Source organism: Ylistrum balloti, unplaced genomic scaffold (genome assembly GCF_031769215.1).
Source record: "Ylistrum balloti isolate Yb309-2 unplaced genomic scaffold, AGI_CSIRO_Ybal_v1 Utg370560, whole genome shotgun sequence".
Lineage (NCBI taxonomy): Eukaryota > Metazoa > Mollusca > Bivalvia > Pectinida > Pectinidae > Ylistrum > Ylistrum balloti.
In genome coordinates this window covers 492356-513255 of record NW_026782352.1, presented here as the reverse complement: position 1 = coordinate 513255, position 20900 = coordinate 492356, and the positions used below count along the sequence as shown (strand labels likewise).

The 20900-nt window shown below is 33.9% G+C and overlaps 1 protein-coding gene across 1 annotated transcript in view; it reads left to right on the top strand.

The window, feature by feature from the left end:
* Positions 1–536: 536 nt before the first annotated feature.
* Positions 537–20900, top strand: part of LOC132556335 (transcobalamin-2-like) — a 31690-nt gene continuing 11326 nt past the window's right edge. The window contains exons 1-4 of the mRNA XM_060220719.1: positions 537–588; positions 857–952; positions 2123–2306; positions 2510–2664. Of these exons, the coding sequence (XP_060076702.1) occupies positions 537–588; positions 857–952; positions 2123–2306; positions 2510–2664 (487 nt within the window). The remainder of the gene's footprint in view (positions 589–856; positions 953–2122; positions 2307–2509; positions 2665–20900) is intronic.

Genomic DNA, 20900 nt, shown 5'->3' with positions numbered 1-20900 from the left:
ATTTGGGAACGTGGCATTACTTGGGTTGATTGACTAACATGGCGAGTATCATGTTGAAGCAGACATCGCTTACTCTTTTGATTTTACTTACCCCACGTTTTTGCCCCAAAAAGAGTCTTCGTGTATTTTTTCTTTGATATTTTGACCTAGTTTTATCTAATTTGAATTTTGATAATGGCTATGTCCATGCTGTTTCTATTTTCTTCTTGTGTTTTTAAGACGGAGACGTTAGATAGAGAGAATAATTTAATGAAGCCAGTCTGCACCATTTAGTTTGGATCTGTGTGTTATAAAATGTAAATAGACGCTATCATATTGCAGAATAACAGAACGTATAATGTCATTGCTTACTATTGAGGTGTTTCTCTACAAAGGAAACACTATTCTTAGATGTAAACTTATACGTCCTTATCACATCCAATCAGTTTATCAGAATAACTCCTCGTACACCTATACCATGCCTGGCTTCCTAATTTGATTAATCAACAATACAATTATGTTTTTGTAGTATACGTTGTTTCTGTGAACAAGGAACTATGGAGAAGCAAGGGAAAGTGAAAAACGGCCAAATGGCCCCTACAGAGAAGGGTAAGGACGTCTGTGAAATTCTCTATATCTTAATGGGATAAAAATTGCAAATGAAAAAGTTTATTTTCATTATATCCTAAAGGGGATTAGTGAGTTAAGATACATATATAGTCACAGATGTGTTATAACCGTCATAATTGTGAAAAAACAATGACTCCCAAATGAAAGATTTTATAAATAGATGATTGAACAATATCTAATGAACGTTAATCAATTAACATCCATTTGAATTGAATAGTCCTGATCAAAGTATGAACATTTTTTGTAGAGGGAGAAAAACACGTCGTTCGAAATATGGCTATTATTCTCCTGATTGTGGCAGTAGCCATTGCCATAGCTATAGCTATGATAGTATATATAGCAGGTAAGACGTGGCATCGAAAAATAGCGATTGGTTCGACCACCCTCCAGATCTATAGCAAGAATAATGTAAATAGCTTACAATGATTGTACTATTCAGTAATATGTATTAATATTCTATGTTTACGTGTGAGTTATAATGCTAATACTTGTTTCATTATTCTTTCGTTAATGCTCAGTGAAATAAAAAGAAAAGTTTGGTATCTGTTACATTTACATTGTTTTGTGATAAAAGAATTTAAACTCGTGCCTTATGTTAGACAGTATATACATTACTTTTATCTGTCAAACTGACTCTGTGAAGGACGAAGGAAGTGTGTGTTTAAAATTTTTGTTAAAACACAGAACAATATGCTCGATTTCGCTTTTTTTGAAGGCCTGCCCCACACAATTCGAGACGACGGTAACTTTACACCAGTCATTTCAAACGGTATATATATTAATATCTTTTCTTTCGGTAAACCAGATTATCAATGCATTTTTGACGATATTATTTAAAACTTTCAGGCAGTATTAATATTGCTTTATCTAAGATTTGTCAGTTAACGTATATTCAGTTATAAATATATTTAAAAAAAAATTATGCTCAGTGAACTAAAAAGAAACGTGTGGTTTCTTAATCACTTACATTGTTTTGTGATAAAAGAATTTAAACTCGTGCCTTATGTTAGACATTGTGTACATTATTTTTATATGTCAAACTGGCTAAAACCATAATCTTGATACCAAGGATAAAACAAGTTGCAATTGAACTGTCGTGTTATGTAATAACAAAATTCACCTGTTAATCAAGTATTGTGGATTGATGTCAGTTCTGTGAAGGAACTAATGAAGTGTGTATCTAACTTTTTTGTTAACACACAGTACAAAATGCTCGATTTCGTTTTTTGAAGGTCTGCCCCACACAATGCCTGACGACGGTACATCAGTCATTTCAAAAGGTAAATATATTAATATCGGTAAACCAGATAATCAATGCATTTTTGACGATTTTAATCAAAACTTTCAGGCAGTATTAATATTGTTTTATCTCAGATTTGTCAGTTAACATATATCCAATTATAAACGTATTTAAAAAAAAATAAACTAACAACCTAATTTCATTTTAGTAATAAAATGAATTTCAATCGATATTATTTCAATTTCTACGAATGGCTTGGATAATCGGCTGCAGTAATCAAGGAGTGTGTACAGGTATCGTTGTCATCGACCCCTGAGTGGAGCCCCTATCGAATAGATACAGCAGAAGCCATTATAGGTGTGACTTTAGGATATCCGAAAGCATATGAAGAGTATCGTTATGAGTACCAGGCCAAGCTCTACAACATGAATATAGATCTCCTTGCTGCTTTAGGAAAGTACGGTTTTTTTTCTCGTTGTTGGAAAATTATAAGGATGTTTATCTTTTGAATTTTAAGGAGATTTAACATTTCATAATACCGTATTACTATTTTCAATCCTGAAGTAATTTTATTGCATCATCGAGTAAGTGCAAGATACCTTTATTCTCTTATAAAACTCTCTTCTTAGTGAAGTAATATTACTCTTTGGTTATATGCAGTGATTCCGAGCTATCAAGTGTCACGTGGTCACTTGGAAAGTTGGCCCAATACATTAGCGGTATCGTTGTTTCCTGTCAACACGCTATAACAGTAATGTCAATACAGCCTCAATATAACACTCATCACAATAGGTCAATACAGCCTTACTATAACAGTAGGTCAATACAGCCTTTATATAACGGTAGGTCAATACAGCGTTAATATAACAGTAGGTCAATACAGCCTTACTATAACAGTAGGTCAATACAGCCATTATATAACAGTAGGTCAATACAGCCTTAATATAACAGTAGGTTAAACAGCCTTAATATAACAGTAGGTCAATACAGCCTAAATAAACAAGACCATTTCACTGGTAGGTCAACATAGCCTTAATATAACAGTAGGTCAATACAGCCTTAATATAACAGTAGGTCAATACAGCCTTAATATAACATTAGGTCATTTCAGCCTTAATATAACAGTAGGTCAATACAGCCTTAATATAACAGTAGGTCAATACAGCCTTAATGTAGGTCAACACAGCCTTACTATAACAGTAGGTCAATACAGCCTTAATGCCTTACTATCACAGTAGGTCAATACAGCCTTACTATAACAGTAGGTCAATACAGCCTGTATATAACGGTAGGTCAATACAGCGTTGATATAACAGTAGGTCATTACAGCCTTAATATAACAGTAGGTCAATACAGCCTTAATATAACAGTAGGTCAATACAGCCTTACTATACCAGTAGGTCAATACAGCCTTAATAAACAAGACCATCACACTGGTAGGTCAACACAGCCTTAATATAACAGTAGGTCAATACAGCGTTACTATAACAGTAGGTCAATACAGCCTTAATATAACAGTAGGTCAATACAGCCTTAATATAACAGTAGGTCAATACAGCCTTAATATAACAGTAGGTCAATACAGCCTTAATATAACAGTAGGTCAATACAGCCTTAATATAACAGTAGGTCAATACAGCCTTAATATAACAGTAGGTCAATACAGCCTTAATATAACAGTAGGTCAATACAGCCTTAATATAACAGTAGGTCAATACAGCCTTAATATAACAGTAGGTCAATACAGCCTTAATATAACAGTAGGTCAATACAGCCTTAATATAACAGTAGGTCATTACAGCCTTAATATAACAGTAGGTCAATACAGCCTTAATATAACAGTAGGTCAATACAGCCTTAATATAACAGTAGGTCAATACAGCCTTTATATAACAGTAGGTCAATACAGCCTTTATATAACAGTAGGTCAATACAGCCTTAATATAACAGTAGGTCAATACAGCCTTAATATAACAGTAGGTCAATACAGCCTTAATATAACAGTAGGTCAATACAGCCTTAATATAACAGTAGGTCAATACAGCCTTAATATAACAGTAGGTCAATACAGCCTTAATATAACAGTAATATAACAGTAGGTCAATACAGCCTTAATATAACACTAGGTCAATACAGCCTTAATATAACGGTAGGTCAACACAGCCTGAATATAACAGTAGATCAATACAGCCTTAATATACCAGTAGGTCATTACAGACTTAATGCCTTAATATAACAGTAGGTCAATACAGCCTTACTATAACGGTAGGTAAATACAGCCTTACTATAACAGTAGGTCAATACAGCCATTATATAACAGTAGGTCAATACAGCCTTAATATAACAGTAGGTCAATACAGCCTTAATATAACAGTAGGTCAATACAGCCTTACTATAACAGTAGGTCAATACAGCCTTACTATAACAGTAGGTCAATACAGCCATACTATAACAGTAGGTCAATACAGCCTTAATATAACAGTAGGTCAATACAGCCTTAATATAACAGTAGGTCAATACAGCCTTACTATACCAGTAGGTCAATACAGCCTTAATATAACAGTAGGTCAATAGTGCCTTAATATAACAGTAGGTCAATACAGCCTTATATAACAGTAGGTCAATACAGCCTTAATATAACAGTAGGTCATACAGCCTTAATATAACAGTAGGTCAATACAGCCTTAATATAACAGTAGGTCAATACAGCCTTAATATAACAGTAGGTCAATACAGCCTTAATATAACAGCAGGTCAATACAGCCATTATATAACAGTAGGTCAATACAGCCTTAATATAACAGTAGGTCAATACAGCCTTAATATAACAGAAGGTCAATACAGCCTTAATATAACAGGGTCAATACAGCCTTAATATAACAGTAGGTCAATACAGCCTTAATATAACAGTAGGTCAAGCCTTAATAGTGGTCCTTAATATAACAGTAGGTCAATACAGCCTTTATATAACAGTAGGTCATTACAGCCTTAATATAACAGTAGGTCAATACAGCCTTAATATAACAGTAGGTCAATACAGCCTTAATATAACAGTAGGTCAATACAGCCTAAATATAACAGTAGGTCAATACAGCCTTTATATAACAGTAGGTCAATACAGCGTTAATATAACAGTAGGTCAATACAGCCTTACTATACCAGTAGGTCAATACAGCCTAAATAAACAAGACCATAACACTGGTAGGTCAACAAAGACTTAATATAACAGTAGGTCAATACAGCCTTACTATAACAGTAGGTCAATACAGCCTTACTATGACGGTATGTCAATACAGCCTTACTATAACGGTAGGTCAATACAGCCTTAATAAACAAGACCATCACACTGGTAGGCCAATACAGCCTTAATATAACAGTAGGTCAATACAACCTTACTATAACAGTAGGTCAATACAGCCTTACTATAACAGTAGGTCAATACAGCCTTAATATAACAGTAGGTCAATACAGCCTTAATATAACAGTAGGTCAATACAGTCTTAATAAACAAGACCATCACACTGGTAGGTCAATACAGCCTTATTATAACAGTAGGTCATTACAGCCTTAATATAACAGTAGGTCAATACAGCCTTAATATAACAGTAGGTCATTACAGCCTTATTATATCAGTAGGTCAATACAGCCTTAATATAACAGTAGGTCAATACAGCCTTAATATAACAGTAGGTCATTACAACCTTAATATAACAGTAGGTCAATACAGCCTTATTATAACAGTAGGTCATTACAGCCTTAATATAACAGTAGGTCAATACAGCCTGAATATAACAGTAGGTCAATACAGCCTTTATATAACAGTAGGTCAAACAGCCTTAATATAACAGTAGGTCAAAACAGCCTTACTATAACAGTAGGTCAAAACAGCCTTACTATAACAGTAGAACAATACAGTCTTAATAAACAAGACCATCACACTGGTAGGTCAACACAGCCTGAATATAACAGTAGATCAATACAGCCTTACTATAACAGTAGGTCAATACAGCCTTAATATAATAGTAGGTCAATACAGACTTAATGCCTTAATATAACAGTAGGTCAATACAGACTTAATGCCTTAATATAACAGTAAGTCAACACAGCCTTACTATAACAGTCCTCAATACAGCCTCAATATAACAGTAGGTCATTACAGCCTTATTATAACAGTAGGTCATTACAGCCTTAATATAACAGGAGGTCAATACAGCCTTAATATAACAGTAGGTCAATACAGCCTTAATATAACATTAGGTCATTACAGCCTTAATATAACAGTAGGTCAATACAGCCTTAATATAACAGTAGGTCATTACAGCTTTAATATAACAGTAGGTCAATACAGCCTTAATATAACAGTAGGTCAATACAGCCTTAATATAACAGTAGGTCATTATAGCCTTAGCCTTAAAATAACAGTAGGTCATTACAGCCTTAATATAACAGTAGGTCAATATAACCTTATATAACATTAAGTCAATACAGCCTTAATATAACATTAGGTCATTACAGCCTTAATATAACAGTAGGTCAATACAACCTTAATATAACAGTAGGTCATTACAGCCTTAATATAACAGTAGGTCAATACAGCCTTAAAATAACAGTAGGTCAATACAGCCTTAATATAACAGTAGGTCATTACAGCTTTAATATAACTTAATATAACAGTAGGTCAATACAGCCTTAATATAACAGTAGGTCATTACAGCCTTAATATAACAGTAGGTCAATACAGCCTTAAAATAACGGTAGGTCATTACAGCCTTAATATAACAGTAGGTCAATATAACCTTGATATAACATTAAGTCAATACAGCCTTAATATAACATTAGGTCATTACAGCCTTAATATAACAGTAGGTCAATACAACCTTAATATAACAGTAGGTCATTACAGCCTTAATATAACAGTAGGTCAATACAGCCTTAAAATAACAGTAGGTCATTACAGCCTTAATATAACAGTAGGTCAATATAACCTTGATATAACATTAAGTCAATACAGCCTTAATATAACAGTAGGTCAATACAGCCTTAATATAACACTAGGTCAATACAGCCTTAATATAACAGTAGGTCATTACAGCCTTCATATAACACTAGGTCATTGCAGCCTTAATATAACAGTAGGTCAATACAGCCTTACTATAACAGTAGGTCAAAACAGCCTTACTACAATGGTAGAACAATACAGTCTTAATAAACAAGACCATCACACTGGTAGGTCAATACAGCCTTAATATAACAGTAGGTCATTACAGCTTTAATATAACAGTAGGTCAATAGAGCCTTAATATAACAGTAGGTCAATACAGCCTTAATATAACAGTAGGTCATTACAGCCTTAATATAACAGTAGGTCATTACAACCTTAACATAACAGTAGGTCATTACAGCCTTAATATAACAGTAGGTCAATACAGCCTTAATATAACAGTAGGTCATTACAGCCTTAATATAACAGTAGGTCAATACAGCCTTAATATAACAGTAGGTCAATAGTGCCTTAATATAACAGTAGGTCAATACAGCCTTGATATAACAGTAGGTCATTACAGCCTTAATATAACAGTAGGTCAATACAGCCTTAATATAACAGTAGGTCAATACAGCCTTAATATAACATTAGGTCAATACAGCCTTAATATAACAGTAGGTCATTACAGCCTTAATATAACAGTAGGTCATTACAGCCTTAATATAACAGTAGGTCAATACAGCCTTATATAACAGTAGGTCAATACATCCTTAATATAACACTAGGTCAATACAGCCTTAATATAACAGTAGGTCAATACAGCCTTATTATAACACTAGGTCAATACAGCCTTAATATAACAGTAGGTCATTACAGCCTTAATATAACAGTAGGTCAAAACAGCCTTAATATAACAGTAGGTCAATACAGCCTTAATATAACAGTAGGTCAATACAGCCTTACTATAACAGTAGGTCATACAGCGTTACTATAACAGTAGGTCAATACAGCCTTACTATAACAGTAGGTCAATACAGCCTTAATATAACAGTAGGTCAATACAGCCTTAATATAACAGTAGGTCAATACAGCCTTACTATACCAGTAGGTCAATACAGACTTGATAAACAAGACCATCACACTGGTAGGTCAACACAGCCTGAATATAACAGTAGATCAATACAGCCTTAATATACCAGTAGGTCAATACAGACTTAATAGAACAGTAGGTCATTACAGCCTTAATATAACAGTAGGTCAATACAGCCTTAATATAACAGTAGGTCATTACAGCCTTAATATAACAGTAGGTCAATACAGCCTTAATATAACAGTAGGTCATTACAGCCTTAATATAACAGTAGGTCAATACAGCCTTAATATAACAGTAGGTCATTACAGCCTTAATATAACAGTAGGTCAATACAGCCTTAATATAACAGTAGGTCAATACAGCCTTAATATAACAGTAGGTCAATACAGCCTTAATATAACAGTAGGTCAATACAGCCTTAATATAACAGTAGGTCAATACAGCCTTAATATAACAGTAGGTCAATACAGCCTTAATATAACAGTAGGTCAATACAGCGTTAATATAACAGTAGGTCAATACAGCCTTAATATAACAGTAGGTCAATACAGCCTTAATATAACAGTAGTAGGTCAATACAGCCTTAATATAACAGTAGGTCATTACAGCCTTAATATAACAGTAGGTCAATACAGCCTTAAAATAACAGTAGGTCAATACAGCCTTAATATAACAGTAGGTCATTACAGCCTTAATTAATATAACAGTAGGTCAATACAGCCTTAATATAACAGTAGGTCAATACAGCCTTAATATAACAGTAGGTCAATACAGCCTTAATATAACAGTAAGTCAATACAGCCTTAATATAACAGTAGGTCAATACAGCCTTAATATAACAGTAGGTCAATACAGACTTAAGATAACAGTAGGTCAATACAGACTTAATATAACAGTACGTCATTACAGCCTTAATATAACAGTAGGTCATTACAGCCTTAATATAACAGTAGGTCAATACAGCCTTAATATAACAGTAGGTCAATACAGCCTTAATATAACAGTAGGTCAATACAGCCTTAATATAACAGTAGGTCAATACAGCCTTAATATAACAGTAGGTCATTACAGCCTTAATATAACAGTAGGTCAATACAGCCTTAATATAACAGTAGGTCAATACAGCCTTAATATAACAGTAGGTCATTACAAATATAACAGTAGGTCAATACAGCCTTAATATAACAGTAGGTCAATACAGCCTTAATATAACAGTAGGTCATAGGTACAGCCTTAATATAACAGTAGGTCAATACAGCCTTAATATAACAGTAGGTCAATACAGCCTTAATATAACAGTAGGTCATTACAGCCTTAATATAACAGTAGGTCATTACAGCCTTAATATAACAGTAGGTCAATACAGCCTTAATATAACAGTAGGTCAATACAGCCTTAATATAACAGTAGGTCAATACAGCCTTAATATAACAGTAGGTCATTACAGCCTTAATATAACAGTAGGTCAATACAGCCTGAATATTACAGTAGGTCAATACAGCCTTAATATAACAGTAGGTCAATACAGCCTTAATATAACAGTAGGTCAATACAGCCTTAATATAACAGTAGGTCAATACAGCCTTAATATAACAGTAGGTCAATACAGCCTTAATATAACAGTAGGTCATTACAGCCTTAATATAACACTAGGTCATTACAGCCTTAATATAACAGTAGGTCAATACAGCCTTAATATAACAGTAGGTCAAAACAGCCTTAATATAACACTCCGTCAATACAGCCTGAATATAACAGTAGGTCAATACTGCCTTAATATAACAGTAGGTCAATACAGCCTTTATATAACGGTAGGTCAATACAGCGTTAATATAACAGTAGGTCAATACAGCCTTACTATAACAGTAGGTCATTACACTATAACAGGTCAATACAGCCTTAATTAATATAACAGCCTTAATATAACAGTAGGTCAATACAGCCTTAATATAACAGTAGGTCATTACAGCCTTAATATATAACAGTAGGTCAATACAGCCTTAATATAAATACAGCCTTAATATAACAGTAGGTCAATACAGCCTTAATATAACAGTAGGTCAATACAGCCTTAATATAACACAGGTCAATACAGCCTTAATATAACAGTAGGTCAATACAGCCTTAGGTAGGTCAATACAGCCTTAATATAACAGTAGGTCAATACAGCCTTAATATAACAGTAGGTCAATACAGCCTTAATATAACAGTAGGTCATTACAGCCTTAATATAACAGTAGGTCAATACAGCCTTATATAACAGTAGGTCAATACAGCCTTAATATAACAGTAGGTCATTACAGCCTTAATATAACAGTAGGTCAATACAGCCTTAATATAACAGTAGGTCAATACAGCCTTAATATAACAGCCTTACTACAATGGTAGAACACTACAGTCTTAATAAACAAGACCATCACACTGGTAGGTCAATACAGCCTTAATATAACAGTAGGTCAATACAGCCTTAATATAACAGAAGGTCAATACAGCCTTAATATAACAGTAGGTCAATACAGCCATAATATAACAGTAGGTCAATACAGCCTTAATATAACAGTAGGTCATTACAGCCTTAATATAACAGTAGGTCATTACAGCCTTAATATAACAACCTTAAAATAACAGTAGGTCAATACAGCCTTAATATAACAGTAGGTCAATACAGCCTTAATATAACAGTAGGTCAATACAGCCTTAATATAACAGTAGGTCATTACAGCCTTAATATAACAGTAGGTCAATACAGCCTTAATATAACAGTAGGTCATAACAGCCTTAATATAACAGTAGGTCAATACAGCCTTACTATAACAGTAGGTCAATACAGCCTTACTATCACAGTAGGTCAATACAGTCTTACTATAACGATAAGTCAACATAGCCTTAATATAACAGTAGGTCAATACAGCCTTAATATAATTGTAGGTCAATACAGCCTTAATGCCTTACTATCACAGTAGGTCAATACAGCCTTACTATAACAGTAGGTCAATACAGCCTTTATATAACAGTAGGTCAATACAGCCTTAATATAACAGTAGGTCAATACAGCCTTAATATAACAGTAGGTCAATACAGCCTTAATATAACAGTAGGTCAATACAGCCTTAATATAACAGTAGGTCAATACAGCCTTAATATAACAGTAGGTCAATACAGCCTTAATATAACAGTAGGTCAACACAGCCTTACGATAACAGTAGGTCAATACAGCCTTACTATAACAGTAGGTCAATACAGCCATTATATAACAGTAGGTCAATACAGCCTTAATATAACAGTAGGTCAATACAGCCTTAATATAACAGCAGGTCAATACAGCCTTAATATAACAGTAGGTCAATACAGCCTTACTATAACAGTAGGTCAATACAGCCTTACTATAACAGTAGGTCAATACAGCCTTAATAAACAAGACCATCACACTGGTAGGTCAATACAGCCTTAATATAACAGTAGGTCATTACAGCCTTAATATAACAGTAGGTCAAAACAGCCTGAATATAACAGTAGGTCAATACAGCCTTAATATAACAGTAGGTCAATACAGCCTTAATATAACAGTAGGACAATACAGTCTTAATAAACAAGACCATCACACTGGTAGGTCATTACAGCCTTAATATAACAGTAGGTCAATACAGCCTTAATATAACAGTAGGTCAATACAGCCTTAATATAACAGTAGGTCAATACAGCCTTAATATAACAGTAGGTCATTACAGCCTTAATATAACAGTAGGTCAATACAGCCTTAATATAACAGTAGGTCATTACAGCCTTAATATAACAGTAGGTCATTACAGCCTTAATATAACAGTAGGTCAATACAGCCTTAATATAACAGTAGGTCATTACAGCCTTAATATATAGGTCAACAGCCTTAATATAACAGTAGGTCAATACAGCCTTAATATAACAGTAGGTCAATACAGCCTTAATATAACAGTAGGTTAATACAGCCTTACTATACCAGTAGGTCAATACAGCCTTAATAAACAAGAATACAGCCTTAATATAACAGTAGGTCATTACAGCCTTACTATAACAGTAGGTCAATACAGCCATACTATAACAGTAGGTCAATACAGCCTTAATACAACAGTAGGTCAATACAGCCTTAATATAACAGTAGGTCAATACAGCCTTAATATAACAGTAGGTCAATACAGCCATTATATAACAGTAGGTCAATACAGCCTTAATATAACAGTAGGTCAATACAGCCTTAATATAACAGTAGGTCAATACAGCCTTAATATAACAGTAGGTCAATACAGCCTTAATATAACAGTAGGTCAATACAGCCTTAATATAACAGTAGGTCATTACAGCCTTAATATAACAGTAGGTCAATACAGCCTTAATATAACAGTAGGTCAATACAGCCTTAATATAACAGTAGGTCAAAAAAGCCTTAATATAACAGTAGGTCAGGTCAATACAGCCTTAATATAACAGTAGGTCAAAACAGCCTTACTATAACAGTAGGTCAAAACAGCCTTACTACAATGGTAGAACAATACAGTATTAATAAACAAGACCATCACACTGGTAGGTCAATACAGCCTTAATATAACAGTAGGTCAAAACAGCCTTACTACAATGGTAGAACAATACAGTCTTAATAAACAAGACCATCACACTGGTAGGTCAATACAGCCTTAATATAACAGTAGGTCAATACAGCCTTAATATAACAGTAGGTCAATAGAGCCATAATATAACAGTAGGTCAATACAGCCTTAATATAACAGTAGGTCATTACAGCCTTAATATAACAGTAGGTCATTACAGCCTTAATATAACAGTAGGTCATTACAGCCTTAATATAACAGTAGGTCAATACAGCCTTAATATAACAGTAGGTCATTACAGCCTTAATATAACAGTAGGTCAATACAGCCTTAATATAACAGTAGGTCAATACAGCCTTAATATAACAGTAGGTCAATACCGCCTTATTATAACACTAGGTCAATACAGCCTTAATATAACAGTAGGTCAATACCGCCTTATTATAACACTAGGTCAATACAGCCTTAATATAACATATCAATACAGCCTTAATATAACAGTAGGTCAATACAGCCTTAATATAACAGTAGGTCATTACAGCCTTAATATAACAGTAGGTCAATACAGCCTTATCATAACACTAGGTCAATACAGCCTTAATATAACAGTAGGTCAATACAGCCTTATTATAACACTAGGTCAATACAGCCTTAATATAACAGTAGGTCAATACCGCCTTATTATAACACTAGGTCAATACAGCCTTAATATAACAGTAGGTCATTACAGCCTTAATATAACAGTAGGTCAAAACAGCCTGAATATAACAGTAGGTCAATACAGCCTTACTATAACAGTAGGTCAATACAGCCATTATATAACAGTAGGTCAATACAGCCTTAATATAACAGTAGGTCAATACAGCCTTAATATAACAGTAGGTCAACATAGCCTTACGATAACAGTAGGTCAATACAGCCTTATAACTACAAATAAACAAGGTAGGTCAATACAGCCTTAATATAACAATAATACAGTCTTAATATAACAGTAGGTCATCACACTTAATATAACAGTAGGTCAATACAGCCTTAATATAACAGTAGGTCAAAACAGCCTTACTACAATGGTAGAAATAAACAAGACCATCACAGCCTTAATATAACAGTAGGTCAAAACAGCCTTACTACAATGGTAGAACAATACAGTCTTAATAAACATCACACTGGTAGGTCAACACAGCCTGAATATAACAGTAGATCAATACAGCCTTAATATACCAGTAGGTCAATACAGACTTAATGCCTTAATATAACAGTAGGTCAATACAGCCTTAATAACAGTAGGTCAATACAGCCTAGGTCATTACAGCCTTAATATAACAGTAGGTCATTACAGCCTTAATATAACAGTAGGTCATTACAGCCTTAATATAACAGTAGGTCAATACAGCCTTAATATAACAGTAGGTCATTACAGCCTTAATATAACAGTAGGTCAATACAGCCTTAATATAACAGTAGGTCAATAGTGCCTTAATATAACAGTAGGTCAATACAGCCTTGATATAACAGTAGGTCATTACAGCCTTAATATAACAGTAGGTCATTACAGCCTTAATATAACAGTAGGTCAATACAGCCTTAATATAACATTAAGTCAATACAGCCTTAATATAACAGTAGGTCATTACAGCCTTAATATAACAGTAGGTCATTACAGCCTTAATATAACAGTAGGTCAATACAGCCTTATCATAACACTAGGTCAATACAGCCTTAATATAACAGTAGGTCAATACCGCCTTATTATAACACTAGGTCAATACAGCCTTAATATAACAGTAGGTCAATACCGCCTTATTATAACACTAGGTCAATACAGCCTTAATATAACAGTAGGTCATTACAGCCTTAATATAACAGTAGGTCAAAACAGCCTGAATATAACAGTAGGTCAATACAGCCTTAATATAACAGTAGGTCAATACAACCTTAATATAACAGTAGGTCATTACAGCCTTCATATAACACTAGGTCAATACAGCCTTAATATAACAGTAGGTCAATACCGCCTTATTATAACACTAGGTCAATACAGCCTTAATATAACAGTAGGTCATTACAGCCTTAATATAACAGTAGGTCAAAACAGCCTGAATATGACAGTAGGTCAATACAGCCTTAATATAACAGTAGGTCAATACAGCCTTACTATAACAGTAGGTCATTACAGCCTTCATATAACAGTAGGTCAATACAGCCTTAATATAACAGTAGGTCATTGCAGCCTTAATATAACAGTAGGTTAATACAGCCTTACTATAACAGTAGGTCAAATCAGCCTTACTACAATGGTAGAACAATACAGTCTTAATAAACAAGACCTTCACACTGGTAGGTCAATACAGCCTTAATATAACAGTAGGTCATTACAGCTTTAATATAACAGTAGGTCAATACAGCCTTAATATAACAGTAGGTCAATACAGCCTTAATATAACAGTAGGTCATTACAGCCTTAATATAACAGTAGGTCATTACAGCCTTAATATAACAGTAGGTCATTACAGCCTTAATATAACAGTAGGTCAATACAGCCTTAATATAACAGTAGGTCATTACAGCCTTAATATAACAGTAGGTCAATACAGCCTTAATATAACAGTAGGTCAATAGTGCCTTAATATAACAGTAGGTCAATACAGCCTTGATATAACAGTAGGTCATTACAGCCTTAATATAACAGTAGGTCATTACAGCCTTAATATAACAGTAGGTCAATACAGCCTTAATATAACATTAAGTCAATACAGCCTTAATATAACAGTAGGTCATTACAGCCTTAATATAACAGTAGGTCATTACAGCCTTAATATAACAGTAGGTCAATACAGCCTTATCATAACACTAGGTCAATACAGCCTTAATATAACAGTAGGTCAATACCGCCTTATTATAACACTAGGTCAATACAGCCTTAATATAACAGTAGGTCAATATAACCTTGATATAACATTAAGTCAATACAGCCTTAATATAACATTAGGTCATTACAGCCTTAATATAACAGTAGGTCAATACAACCTTAATATAACAGTAGGTCATTACAGCCTTAAGATAACAGTAGGTCAATACAGCCTTAAAATAACAGTAGGTCATTACAGCCTTAATATAACAGTAGGTCAATATAACCTTGATATAACATTAAGTCAATACAGCCTTAATATAACAGTAGGTCAATACAGCCTTAATATAACACTAGGTCAATACAGCCTTAATATAACAGTAGGTCATTACAGCCTTCATATAACACTAGGTCATTGCAGCCTTAATATAACAGTAGGTCAATACAGCCTTACTATAACAGTAGGTCAAAACAGCCTTACTACAATGGTAGAACAATACAGTCTTAATAAACAAGACCATCACACTGGTAGGTCAATACAGACTTAATATAACAGTAGGTCATTACAGCTTTAATATAACAGTAGGTCAATAGAGCCTTAATATAACAGTAGGTCAATACAGCCTTAATATAACAGTAGGTCATTACAGCCTTAATATAACAGTAGGTCATTACAACCTTAACATAACAGTAGGTCATTACAGCCTTATCATAACACTAGGTCAATACAGCCTTAATATAACAGTAGGTCAATATAACCTTGATATAACATTAAGTCAATACAGCCTTAATATAACAGTAGGTCAATACAGCCTTAATATAACACTAGGTCAATACAGCCTGAATATAACAGTAGGTCAATAGTGCCTTAATATAACAGTAGGTCAATACAGCCTTGATATAACAGTAGGTCATTACAGCCTTAATATAACAGTAGGTCAATACAGCCTTAATATAACAGTAGGTCAATACAGCCTTAATATAACATTAAGTCAATACAGCCTTAATATAACAGTAGGTCATTACAGCCTTAATATAACAGTAGGTCATTACAGCCTTAATATAACAGTAGGTCAATACAGCCTTATCATAACACTAGGTCAATACAGCCTTAATATAACAGTAGGTCAATACCGCCTTATTATAACACTAGGTCAATACAGCCTTAATATAACAGTAGGTCAATACCGCCTTATTATAACACTAGGTCAATACAGCCTTAATATAACAGTAGGTCATTACAGCCTTAATATAACAGTAGGTCAAAACAGCCTGAATATGACAGTAGGTCAATACAGCCTTAATATAACAGTAGGTCAATACAGCCTTACTATAACAGTAGGTCATTACAGCCTTCATATAACAGTAGGTCAATACAGCCTTAATATAACAGTAGGTCATTGCAGCCTTAATATAACAGTAGGTCAATACAGCCTTACTATAACAGTAGGTCAAAACAGCCTTACTACAATGGTAGAACAATACAGTCTTAATAAACAAGACCATCACACTGGTAGGTCAATACAGCCTTAATATAACAGTAGGTCAGTACAGCCTTACGATAACAGTAGGTCAATACAGCCTTGATAAACAAGACCATCACACTGGTAGGTCAGGTCAGCACAGCCTGAATATAACAGTAGATCAATACAGCCTTAATATACCAGTAGGTCAATACAGACTTAATGCCTTAATATAACAGTAGGTCAATACAGCCTTAATATAACAGTAGGTCATTACAGCCTTAATATAACAGTAGGTCATTACAGCCTTAATATAACAGTAGGTCATTACAGCCTTAATATAACAGTAGGTCAATACAGCCTTAATATAACAGTAGGTCATTACAGCCTTAATATAACAGTAGGTCAATACAGCCTTAATATAACAGTAGGTCAATAGTGCCTTAATATAACAGTAGGTCAATACAGCCTTGATATAACAGTAGGTCATTACAGCCTTAATATAACAGTAGGTCATTACAGCCTTAATATAACAGTAGGTCAATACAGCCTTAATATAACATTAAGTCAATACAGCCTTAATATAACAGTAGGTCATTACAGCCTTAATATAACAGTAGGTCATTACAGCCTTAATATAACAGTAGGTCAATACAGCCTTATCATAACACTAGGTCAATACAGCCTTAATATAACAGTAGGTCAATACCGCCTTATTATAACACTAGGTCAATACAGCCTTAATATAACAGTAGGTCAATACCGCCTTATTATAACACTAGGTCAATACAGCCTTAATATAACAGTAGGTCATTACAGCCTTAATATAACAGTAGGTCAAAACAGCCTGAATATAACAGTAGGTCAATACAGCCTTAATATAACAGTAGGTCAATACAACCTTTATATAACAGTAGGTCAATACAGCCTTAATATAACAGTAGGTCAATACAGCCTTACTATAACAGTAGGTCAATACAGTAGGTCATTACAGACTTAATATAACACTAGGTTATTACAGCCTTATTATAACAGTAGGTCAATACAGCCTTACTATAACAGTAGGTCAAAACAGCCATACTATAACGGTAGAACAATACAGTCTTAATAAACAAGACCATCACACTGGTAGGTCAATACAGCCTTAATATAACGGTAGGTCAATACAGTCTTAATATAACAGTAGGTCATTACAGCCTTAATATAACAGTAGGTCATTACAGCCTTAATATAATATTAGGTCAATACAGCCTTAATATAACAGGAGGTCAATACAGTCTTAATAAACAAGACCATCACACTGGTAGGTCATTACAGCCTTATTATAACAGTAGGTCATTACAGCCTAAATATAACAGTAGGTCAATACAGCCTTAATATAACAGTAGGTCATTACAGCCTTATTATAACAGTAGGTCATTACAGCCATAATATAACAGTAGGTCAATACAGCCTTAATATAACAGTAGGTCATTACAACCTTAATATAACAGTAGGTCATTACAACCTTAACATAACAGTAGGTCAATACAGCCTTTATATAACAGTAGGTCATTACAGCCTTAATATAACAGTAGGTCATTACAGCCTGAATATAACAGTAGGTCAATACAGCCTTTATATAACAGTAGGTCATAATAGCCTTAATATAACAGTAGGTCAATACAGCCTTAATATAACACTAGGTCAATACAGCCTGAATATAACAGTAGGTCAATAGTGCCTTAATATAACAGTAGGTCAATACAGCCTTGATATAACAGTAGGTCATTACAGCCTTAATATAACAGTAGGTCAATACAGCCTTAATATAACAGTAGGTCAATACAGCCTTAATATAACATTAAGTCAATACAGCCTTAATATAACAGTAGGTCATTACAGCCTTAATATAACAGTAGGTCATTACAGCCTTAATATAACAGTAGGTCAATACAGCCTTATCATAACACTAGGTCAATACAGCCTTAATATAACAGTAGGTCAATACCGCCTTATTATAACACTAGGTCAATACAGCCTTAATATAACAGTAGGTCAATACCGCCTTATTATAACACTAGGTCAATACAGCCTTAATATAACAGTAGGTCATTACAGCCTTAATATAACAGTAGGTCAAAACAGCCTGAATATGACAGTAGGTCAATACAGCCTTAATATAACAGTAGGTCAATACAGCCTTACTATAACAGTAGGTCATTACAGCCTTCATATAACAGTAGGTCAATACAGCCTTAATATAACAGTAGGTCAAAACAGCCTTACTATAACAGTAGGTCAAAACAGCCTTACTACAATGGTAGAACAATACAGTCTTAATAAACAAGACCATCACACTGGTAGGTCAATACAGCCTTAATATAACAGTAGGTCAAAACAGCCTTACTACAATGGTAGAACAATACAGTCTTAATAAACAAGACCATCACACTGGTAGGTCAATACAGCCTTAATATAACAGTAGATCAATACAGCCTTAATATAACAGTAGGTCAATAGAGCCATAATATAACAGTAGGTCAATACAGCCTTAATATAACAGTAGGTCATTACAGCCTTAATATAACAGTAGGTCATTACAGCCTTAATATAACAGTAGGTCATTACAGCCTTAATATAACAGTAGGTCAATACAGCCTTAATATAGCAGGAGGTCATTACAGCCTTAATATAACAGTAGGTCAATACAGCCTTAATATAACAGTAGGTCAATAGTGCCTTAATATAACAGTAGGTCAATACAGCCTTGATATAACAGTAGGTCATTACAGCCTTAATATAACAGTAGGTCATTACAGCCTTAATATAACAGTAGGTCAATACAGCCTTAATATAACATTAAGTCAATACAGCCTTAATATAACAGTAGGTCATTACAGCCTTAATATAACAGTAGGTCATTACAGCCTTAATATAACAGTAGGTCAATACAGCCTTATCATAACACTAGGTCAATACAGCCTTAATATAACAGTAGGTCAATACCGCCTTATTATAACACTAGGTCAATACAGCCTTAATATAACAGTAGGTCAATACAGCCTTATTATAACACTAGGTCAATACAGCCTTAATATAACAGTAGGTCATTACAGCCTTAATATAACAGTAGGTCAAAACAGCCTGAATATAACAGTAGGTCAATACAGCCTTAATATAACAGTAGGTCAATACAACCTTTATATAACAGTAGGTCAATACAGCCTTAATATAACAGTAGGTCAATACAGCCTTACTATAACAGTAGGTCAATACAGTAGGTCATTACAGACTTAATATAACACTAGGTTATTACAGCCTTATTATAACAGTAGGTCAATACAGCCTTACTATAACAGTAGGTCAAAACAGCCATACTATAACGGTAGAACAATACAGTCTTAATAAACAAGACCATCACACTGGTAGGTCAATACAGCCTTAATATAACGGTAGGTCAATACAGTCTTAATATAACAGTAGGTCATTACAGCCTTAATATAACAGTAGGTCATTACAGCCTTAATATAATATTAGGTCAATACAGCCTTAATATAACAGGAGGTCAATACAGTCTTAATAAACAAGACCATCACACTGGTAGGTCATTACAGCCTTATTATAACAGTAGGTCATTACAGCCTAAATATAACAGTAGGTCAATACAGCCTTAATATAACAGTAGGTCATTACAGCCTTATTATAACAGTAGGTCATTACAGCCATAATATAACAGTAGGTCAATACAGCCTTAATATAACAGTAGGTCATTACAACCTTAACATAACAGTAGGTCAATACAGCCTTTATATAACAGTAGGTCATTACAGCCTTAATATAACAGTAGGTCATTACAGCCTGAATATAACAGTAGGTCAATACAGCCTTTATATAACAGTAGGTCATAATAGCCTTAATATAACAGTAGGTCAAAACAGCCTTACTACAACAGTAGGTCAAAACAGCCTTACTATAACAGTAGGTCATTACAGCCTTAATATAACGGTATGTCATTACAGCCTTAATATATCAGTAGGTCAATACAGCCTTAATATAACGGTAGGTCATTACAGCCTTAATATAACAATAGGTCAATACAGC